This window comes from Girardinichthys multiradiatus, chromosome 2 (genome assembly GCF_021462225.1).
Source record: "Girardinichthys multiradiatus isolate DD_20200921_A chromosome 2, DD_fGirMul_XY1, whole genome shotgun sequence".
Classification (NCBI taxonomy): Eukaryota; Metazoa; Chordata; class Actinopteri; order Cyprinodontiformes; family Goodeidae; genus Girardinichthys; species Girardinichthys multiradiatus.
In genome coordinates this window covers 10438534-10448800 of record NC_061795.1, presented here as the reverse complement: position 1 = coordinate 10448800, position 10267 = coordinate 10438534, and the positions used below count along the sequence as shown (strand labels likewise).

The following is a 10267-nucleotide window of genomic DNA, read 5'->3' as shown; positions in this document are numbered from 1 at the left end:
GGTCAGAAATTTACTAAAGTCCAATTGGAGGAAGGCTCTATTCAAGTCAAGTCAAGTCAAGTTTATTTATATAGCGCTTTTCAGCAACAAGGCACTCAAGGCGCTGTACATACGGAAAAACATTACAATGATACAGAAAATCAAACAACAGAAGTAATTAACAAAAAATAAAATAAAGAGAATAGAATAGAATGATGGATAAGAAAATGAAAGGAAAATTGGACTGAAAACGTAACTAATAATGTTTAGATGGCACAGTCAAAGGCCACTCTAAACAAATAGGTTTTTAATCTTGATTTAAAGCAACTTAGGGTTTCGGCGCTTTTACAGTTTTCAGGGAGTTTATTCCAGATTAGAGGAACATAAGAACTAAAAGCTGCTTCTCCATGTTTGGTTCTGGTTCTGGGTTTGCAGAGTAATTTTGAGCCAGAAGACCTGAGAGATCTGGGTGGTTGATCCACTGACAACAAGTCTGTAGTGTATTTTGGTGCTAAGCCATTCAGTGATTTATAGACTAACAGAACTATTTTAAAGTCTATTCTCTGAGCTACAAGGAGCCAGTGTAGGGACTTTAGAACTGGGGTGATGTGCTCCACTTTCTTAGTTCTAGTGAGGATGCAGGCAGCAGCGTTCTGGATCAACTGCAGCTGTCTGATCCACTTTTTAAGCAGACCTGTGAAGACACCGTTGCAGTAATCAATTCTACTAAAGATGAATGTATGAATTAGTTTTTCAAGGTCCTGCTAAGACATTAGTCCTTTAATCCTGGAGATGTTCTTTAGGTGATAGAAGGCCGGCCATGTTACTGTCTTTATGTGCCTCTGAAGGTTCAGGTCTGAGTCCATTACTACACCAAGGTTTCAAGCCTGACTGGTGGTTTCTAGCTGTATTAACTGAAGCTGTGTGCTAACTTTTAAACGCTCTTCCTTTGGTCCAAAGATTATTACTTCAGTTTTGTTTTGATTCAGTTGAAGAAAATTTTGGCCCATCCATGCATTGATTTCTTCTAAGCATTTACCCAGCGCTTAAATGGGTTCATAGTCACCTGGTGACATCATAACGTATAGCTGTGTGTCGTCTGCATAGTTATGATAACTTACATTGTTGTTTATTAAAATCTGAGTTAGGGGGAGCATGTAGATATTGAATAGAAGGAGCCCTGAGATGGACCCTTGGGGAACGCCACATGTGATTTTTGTGGTCTCTGATGTAAAGTTACCTACTGACACAAAAAAGTCCCTGTCCTTCAAGTAGGATTTAAACCAATTGAATGCTGTACCAGAAAGGCCGACCCAGTTTTCCAGGCGCTCTAATAAAATGAAGTGATCAACAGTGTTACCTGACTCTAGGTGTTACTTGACCATAAACGCTCATAAAGGGTTGTTTCAGTACAACCAGTTGCCCTATGGTGTTGCAAGCGCCCCGGCAATTTTCCAGAAGTTAATGGATCAGGTACTTCAAGGCATGGATGGTGTTATATGCTATCTAAATGATATTTTAATCACTGGGAAAGATATAGAAAGACACCTAGCTAATTTAAAGGAAGTTCTTAAGAGGCTAGAAGGTTACAACCTCCGGGTAAAGAGTGAAAAATGTGAATTCATGGAAGACAGTGTATCATATTTGGGACATGTCATTGATGCCGCGGGTATTCATCCTATGAAGGATGCCATTCAGAAGGCTCCTGTTCCAAGAAATGTTACTGAACTGAAGTCATGGGAAGTTTATTCTAAACTTCTCTACGCTGATCCAGCCGATGTCAGCCTTGCTGCACAAGGATGCAAGCTGGATTTGGTCAGAAAACTGTCAAAATACTTTTGAGAGTGCAAAGAAGGCTCTCCAATCTGACAAAGTCTTGGTACATTTTGATTCAGAGTTACAAATTATTTTGGCATGTGATGCATCATCTTATGGAGTTGGTGCTGTAATCAGTCACCAAATGAAAGATGGGAGTGAAAGACCTATTGCCTTTGCTTCCAGAATGAACAGAACTACTCACAGAATGAAAAAGAACCACTTGGTTTAGTGTTTGGTGTTATAATGTTCCATGACTACCTTTATGGAAGGAATTCTGTCTTGGTGACACACCATAAACCTTTGCTGAAAATCTTGGGACCAAAAACAGGTGTGCCTTCACTAGCTGCTGCTAGATTGCAAAGCTGGGTTCTGATCCTGGCTGCATATAAGTATGAAATCCAGTATAAGAGATCTGAGCAGCATTGCAATGCTGATGCCTTGTCAAGGTTACCGTTGAAACAAAGTGTGAATGTGGTGTCAAACCCCATTTACAAAGTATCTTATCTGGAAGAGTTACCTGTCACTGCCAGAGAGATCGCAAAAGAAACAGACAAAGATCCTGTGTTTAAGGTGGTGAAACAGTTGGTGTTGACCGGTCGGCCTAAACATGTACAGGATTAGTCACTTAAGCCTTATTTTCAGAGATGATTTGAGCTTACTGTTGGACCACTTGTCTGGTGAATATTGCCACAGAAAGGGATATGGGGGAGACGAGTGAGTTATGCTTTTATCAGCAACAGCCAGGGGCTGCTCGTACTAGTCCTCTCTCTCTCTCTCTCTGTTTAAAATCAAGACACATGAACCCTAACCTTTCTGACCCCCCCACCACCACCACCACCACCCACACACACACACACACACACACACACACACACACCCTGAATGTTTGTTGAACTGTGTGTGAACCAGCATTCATAAATAAAGAGAGAGTGGTGCCAACACTTTGTAGTCTGCACTGCAAAGTGAGCTACCCTTGCTGCAAGTAAATCTGACTCTGTATCGTTCTTGCCTCTGAGTTGACTAATTAATACCTAACAGAAGGTTTATTTCGTTTGCCTTAAATATTGCGATCAGTCGGAAAAGAAAGGAGTATAGTGCATGTTATGAAAGGAAGTGACAGGCAAGTGGACGACTGACTGACTGACTGATAATATTTCTGTGTGCAAAATCAGAACCTATACTAAACTTTTTCGTCTGCCTCTCTCACACACACACACACATATATGAGATCTGAGTGCAACATCTGCGTTTTTGAGTCTGGACTTTAGAAACCTGCCCTTCCCATGACTACTCCTCCGAGATGCTTCTTCATCATGGCCTGAAAGAGAGAGAGGGTCTGCTTGCCTGCCTGCCTGTTTGCTGCAAACCACAGTGTGAGTTTCCACCAAGACAAAACTCAGAAGAAGTCTGGCCCAAACACACTGAGATGGACAACGATCCATGCTGTTTGCCAGAGCCAGAAGAGCGATACACTGGAGAAACAGACCGGAGCAAAGTTCTTTCTCCCTCCTGGAGAAGATAAAGTGGACAAAGGAGTGAATGTCCCACCAACAGACCTGGGAAGGGCCTGGGTTGTTTTTTTTTGGACTGATAGAGGACTGTGTGCCATGACAGTCTGACTCTGGAGCGATTAAGAAACCGAGGGGGGTAACGTACAAACACACACACATTTGCATAAATCTTTTCCTATTTTCTGGAACAAAGAACGCTTATTAACCGCTGCTCATGTGACACGCTTGCTTGACGTGGACAGATATAGCGGGTTAAAATATTATTTTAGGGTTAGAAAAGTATCTTCAAAAGGGTGATACCTTAGCTCATTTGATACTTTCCAGTTAATTCTTTTAAAGAAACAAGTTCTCTTTCGTCGTGGAATATTCAGGGTCAATTATTCTAGTTATTAAAAGTTATTAAAAAGCAGAGGAAATTACATTTCCAAAACTCAGCAGTAACCATGTGTTTCTATGTTATTCTCAGGACACATCTCATGAAGGAGCATTTTCAAAACCCATTACATGCGTAACACCTGATGGGCTTCTCCTTCAGGCATTGTTTTCTGTTGTCAGAGTTTGTATCTCATAAATCTAATGGGTAGAGACCTCATTACTGCAGATGGTCTTCATACAGTCTCTGACACAGTACTTACAGTTTGGTGCAGTTTTTGTCCGCAAGTGCTAATTTACGCTTATGGAATGTACAAATTCATTGTTTTTCACAGCAGCTGCTGGGAAGAGGTTATATTAGTTTTTTTTCCTTCCCTCTTCTGATTCATGCAGCGTGTTGATTTACACTGTACCTTATAGCAGGTTCTGACAAAAACTATGAAAGGCTTGGTTCTGCAGGTTCTTTTTTCTCCCTTTGGGGAAGGAAAGGAAACCTAATCAGTTCTGTGTTGCATAGGAATATTAAAACACTTGTTTTCTAAGATATCACTGGCTAAAACATTTTAAACTTTTGAGAGTAATTGGTTTTGTTAAACACATTTTCCTTGGTAAAACAAACCTTTAAAATGAGAATGGGAAAAATTGGGTTATTGTTGAAGGTAAGAAAGAATCTGATTTGATAGTGGTACCACACAAAAATTAAAACAGATCTAAGCCAATGATGGGTTCCAGTCATTTGGTGGCTTTGAAATGCAATAATACTAAAAATTTCTACTCTGGGGGACACAGATTGGGGTTGAAGAGTTTTGTTTTGGAACCAAGGTTAGGATTTTTATAACGGAATAAAGACAAGTAAAATCCTTCATTTTAGGAAAAGGAAAAAAAATAAAGGCTCTCTCAACACTAAAGAGGGTGGTCGGCTCAAACTCCAGTCTCCTTGTTTGATTTCTTAGGGTTTAAAGATTAAAAGAATACATAGGAGTAGAAAGGTACACAAGGTAATTTCAGATTACTAAATTATAAAATATTGGAACATTTATCAGCATTTAGATTATTAAAGAGGGGTTCTAGTAATAATTTTCTCCCCAACTCTCAAAATTTAAATAGCCAAATTAAGGAAAATTATGTGTCCTCCCTTTGAAACTCAAGACCCAACACTCTGGATGAGCTAAAGGCCGCTATCGAAGCATCCTGGGCCTCCATAAGACCTCAGCAGTGCCACAGGCTGATTGCCTCCATGCCACGCCGCATTGAAGCAGTCATTTCTGCAAAAGGATTCCAGACCAAGTATTGAGTGCATAACTGTACATGATTATTTGAAGGTTGACGTTTTTTGTATTAAAAACACTTTTCTTTTATTGGTCGGATGAAATATGCTAATTTTGTGAGATAGGAATTTTGGGTTTTCATGAGCTCTATGCCAAAATCATCCGTATTAAGACAATAAAAGACCTGAAATATTTCAGTTAGTGTGCAATGAATCTAAAATATATGAATGTTAAATTTTCATCATGACATTATGGAAAATAATGAACTTTATCACAATATGCTAATATTTTGAGAAGGACCTGTAGACCTAGTGATGCTTCACCCTCCTGTCTATATCCATCTTTACAGACGGAGTTGCGGGCCCTCCAGATGGCATACCTCAATCTAGACTCCCGTCCTCCTCCAGCAGCGGGCCAACCAGCAGCGGGCCAACCAGCAAATCTGCCCGCGAGTCAGCCAAGACAACTCGCCAGTCCGCTTCAGCATCAGCCCGTGAGTCAACTCACACATCCACCTGCAGTGCAGGCTGACCTCACCGAGCATAGCGGCCCCAGCGGAGCAGAAGGTGTGATTATGCACCAGCCTACAGATGAGCAGCGACCGGGATCATCAAAGGACCAGAAAATACATTTCCTCTCCTGTTAGCTTTCATGAGTTTGCATGGCTACGAAGTGGAAGACAACGAGGAGAAGGTAAAAAAGAGGAAGAAGAGTATCAATGCCCTATGTTGGAAGTAGCTGGAACAAATGAGCCTCAGTTGGTGTTTCGACCGTGGACTGCAGCAGACATCCAAGCCAGCGCCGCGTTACTTCCAGATCCCGTAGAAGACGGAAGAAAGTTTGCTACGGAATTTAAAGCTTTATGCAATGAAATGAGACCTACCGGCACAGAAATTCGCCGGCTCCTTGCAGCAAAAATCAAACTTGGAGAGTTAGTTGGCCTGAGATTGCCAGATCCTGCAGTGCGCCTTGGCGTGACAACTGGAGGTGAAAATGGTGATTTAAATCATCGTAATGAACCATGGTATAATGCCATAGAACATTTGTGCACTGACTTGATCACAAAATTTCCACAGAGGAGTGACTGTGCCGTGCTACAACAAGTTAAACAACGTCCTGATGAGACTGTCGCTGATTTTCTTTACCGGATGGAAGAAGCATTCAATAAACATTCAGGTATGGAGCGCCCCGCTGACTTTACTGTTTTGGGCCCTTGGGAAAAGATACTGTGTGGATATATTATGGAAGGACTTCTCTCTGAGATCGCAGCACAAACTAAGACTCTTTATGTTGGTTGGAGACATGGGGTGCGTTTTGAGGAGCTGAAAAGACATGCTTTACACAGCGATGATGTCATCAACGACAGGAAGAAGAAAAAAGTGGACAAAAGAGAGAATGATTTGCATAATGCTGCCTTGACCCTGTACTACAGTACAAATCAACGTGGTTCTTTTCCTCGAGGACGAGGCCGGGGACGCCGGGGCAGAGGTCGGGGAAGGGGACAGTGGTCCCGCTCCGATGCTTGCCATAACTGTGGAAAGTTGGGACACTGGAGGAATGAATGTCCAGAGAAACTGCAGCGGCTGGACACCGGCAACTGACGGGGGGAGGACGGGACCCTGGATCTGGCTGTCACTCGCATTGAGGAGGGGTCTCTTAAGGAGCGTGAGGTTTCACAAACACACACACAATTGCATGATGATACTGATTCACATAGGTGAATCAGTATGGCCATATTACACTTAGAAGGTGCCTCCGCAGTTTTACCAGGCACGTATCTCCATACACAGAACCCTGCTTTTAAAAAAATGCCTATGTTTTCTATGATGGTGATGGATGAAGAAATTTCTTTTGTTGTAGATTCAGGAGCGACACACTCTGTTTTATCAGCTAAATGTATCAAAGAGCAGCCAAAACTGAGTGGTCGATATGTTCATTCTGTCGAAACTTTTTCGGTTCCTCTAAAGTGTTCCACTCCACAGGGAGTGCAGTTAAAACACTCTTTTTTGGTGTCTCCTTTGTGTCCTTTAAATTTGATGGGTAGAGATTTGATGTGCAGATTAAATATTGCTATTATTTCAAACCCTGATGGACTGACAGTTCACACTCAGAAAGTCTTTGACTATGACTACACTGCAGTACATTGGGCCCCAGATCAACCCTTATATGCATATCAGTGGAAGCTTCCAGTTGGTCCTGTACCTCATCATTTTGTCACATTGGCAGTGAATGCTGTGACACCTGACAGCGAGATAATGAGTGCAGATGATCTGCATTGTACTTCACATGTATCTGAAGGACCTGATTTTGATTATGAGGACAGTTGGTACAAAATTACAAATGAGAGAGTGCACCTCTCTGACATGTACTGGAATGATTGCACGGCAGCTTTATCTGTGATTTTGACCTCTGAACAGCTGCATTTTTTTCAAGTTTCTGGTTCGGTGCCGCATGTATTATTGGCCAAGTCTGAAAATATGGAATGGAAGGATGTGGGGTTTTTTGTTAGACATTGTCTCCTTGCCACAGATTGGAGGGAGACAGATGTCCCATATGTGTTTGCGTCTCCTTCTCAAAATGCTTTTAAAAGACATTGTCCCACTGTTGTTTCCTGTAATCGTACAGTGCAACTGATTTCACATTCACTTCTGTTTTTAGCTACTGCTTCTTCTGCGGATGCAGATCTTGAAGAGCTGCCTGATTCATTGTGGGCTGCTCACAAATGTGATGTTGGTCTTATTACAGATTGTGAGCCAGTTGTTGTTACTCCTAAATCAAACTACAGGCCATGTCAGAAACAATACTTATTGAAAAAGGAAGCTTTGGAGGGGATTCGTCCTGTTTTTGATTCCCTCCTTAAAGCTGAGGTAATTGTACCCTGTCCAAATTCACCTGTGAGAACACCGTTGTTCCCTGTGAAAAAAATTAGGCTCCCTGGAGAGCCTGACGAATGGAGATTTGTCATGGACCTTCAGGCTGTTAACCAGTCTGTTGTGGCCCGTGCACCATCAGTTCCGAACCCTTCTACGATTCTGTCACAAATTCCACCAGAAGCTAAATATTTTTCAGTAATAGACCTGGCAAATGCGTTTATTTCTGTCCCTGTGCACAAGTAGCACAGGGACAGTAGCTTGGGAGCTCATTTCTTCTGAAGGGAAGAAATATTGTTTGGTGGTCGTGGACATGTTTTCTAAATATGTTGAAGCGTTTCCAACGAAACACGCAGACAGCAGTGCTGTAGCAAAGTCTTTGTTGACAGAGATTCTTCCCCGTTGGGGGGTCCCAGAGGTGATTTCCAGTGATAACGGGACACATTTTGTTAACAAAGCTTTGCAGGAAATTAGTAAGCTTTTAGGGTTTCAGTTGAAGACACATTGTGCTTACCACCCACAATCAGGTGGAGCAGTAGAACGAGAAAATTGAACAATAAAGAGTAAGTTGGCTAAATGCTGTGAAGAAACAGGCTTGTCCTGGCCAAAAGCTCTCCCTCTGGTTCTTATGTATATGCGGATGAGAAATAGATCCAGGGCTAATTTGAGTCCTTTTGAAATCCTTTTTGGGAGGCCTGCAAATACAGGGGGAAGACCGAGTACTAACCTAAGCACACTAACAACTGCTCATGTTGAACATTCTATGTTGGAATATTGTAAGGTTCTGTCACGTTCTCTCTCTCTCTCCCATCAGACGGTGAAAGCTGCCTTACCCCCAGTAGCTGACAGACCCCTGCACCAGTTCCAGCCAGGACAGTGGGTGCTGATTAGAGATACCAGGAGACGTCACTGGAGAGACAAGCGGTGGTCCATTTCAAATTCTGCTGGTGACTCACACTGCCGTAAAGGTCCAGGAACGTGACACCTGGGTTCATTTTACGCACTGCAAGGTGTTCACTGGAACACCACCTGAGCAGCATTCTGGTTCTGAACCTCCTACCTAGAGGAGCTTCCAACGACCGCCCACCTGTACCAGACTGGTAACAGGGCAGCTTGAAGCACAAAGGCCACTCAGGAGTGGCAGCAGAATTTTTGTTTTTTTTTAGGTTGTTTATAATTTGTTTTCTTTGAGAAAAAAACTGTTTGCTTTCTGTACCAGAAGAAAGAACATTCCACTTCAAGGTCACGATGCAGCTATACGGAAGATGGTCTGTTCTGATGCTAATGATTGGTATTGCAAGTTTTTTTATAACTCTTGTGTTCATATGGGAAAAGGTGCAGCAAAGACAATGTAAGGCTAATCTGAGGAATTATGCTAATAATACTCATCAGCGGATTCGAAGAGAGATTCATCACTTTTCCGACTACTATGACCATGCTGATAATGTCTGGTGGCAACTGATGCATCAAACCGTGAGGAAGATAAGAAATGATAGTTGCTATGTTTGTTGTTTGATTCCACGTGCTATTAATGATCAACCATTTTAGGTACCAGTTCCTATTGATACTGCTTATACTTTAGCTACTTTCTTTCCAGATAACCGGTTGGTGGAGGTCATTTTTCCTTGGGTGAGGAATTATACTGTCAGGGAAAGCAGAAATGTTAGTAGATTTTCTAGTGAGACTAATTTAACGTGTGCGTCTACAGGAACTATTTATAGAATTCAGGGTAATAGAAATCCGATTAAAGATCCAGATATTTGTATCGCACAGGAGGAAAATGCACCTTATTTCCTTGGAAAGACAGAAGGTTGCAAAACTATTATATCTGTTTCATGTGCTGTAATCAACAGACATAAATTTGAGTCATGTCCTATCAGAACTGCTGCTTCTACCATTTCAGGATCTTTGGTCCCAGATACCTTTGTGTTAACTCTTATTCTTACAGCCGTACCGAATGGAAGTAAATTGTATGACCAGGCAGATAAATTAACCAGGGTTCTTGTTACTTTTCCTAGTAGAGATGGGTACTCATGTCCTAAGAACATGGTTTGGATGTGTGGAAATAGATCATATCTGTATCTGCCTGCTAATTGGTCTGGAGTATGTTATCTAACTCATTTACTACCTACAGTCACAACTTATAATTCAATCAGCCCATTATTAGAGAGGAAGGGTTCACTGTTCTGACCAAGGAGCAGCAAGCTCTTAGAACATGAGTTTGCAAAGTAGAATGGCTTTGGATTATCTGTTAGCTGAGAGGGATGATGGTTTTGAAGAATTTTCCTTTTAATTGTGATTACCTTGTAATCAGAAGAAAGGAGTTGTAATGGAAATTCTTGTATTAAGTGCTCTAAGGTGTTCCAAAGTGTATGACCTTTAGGTTACCTCTCTTTCTTCAGAACATCTGTATTAGAGGAGGAAGCTGTAAAAACCAGTATCAGACGTT

At 41.8% G+C, this 10267-nt stretch overlaps 1 protein-coding gene across 1 annotated transcript; it reads left to right on the top strand.

The window, feature by feature from the left end:
• Positions 1-5367: 5367 nt before the first annotated feature.
• Positions 5368-9066, top strand: LOC124859364. Its single transcript, XM_047352120.1, has 2 exons — positions 5368-6613; positions 8633-9066. Exon 1 carries the CDS (start codon positions 5539-5541, stop codon positions 6547-6549), a length of 1011 nt encoding a protein of 336 aa, XP_047208076.1. The 5' UTR covers positions 5368-5538; the 3' UTR covers positions 6550-6613; positions 8633-9066.
• The last annotated feature ends 1201 nt before the right edge of the window (positions 9067-10267 follow it).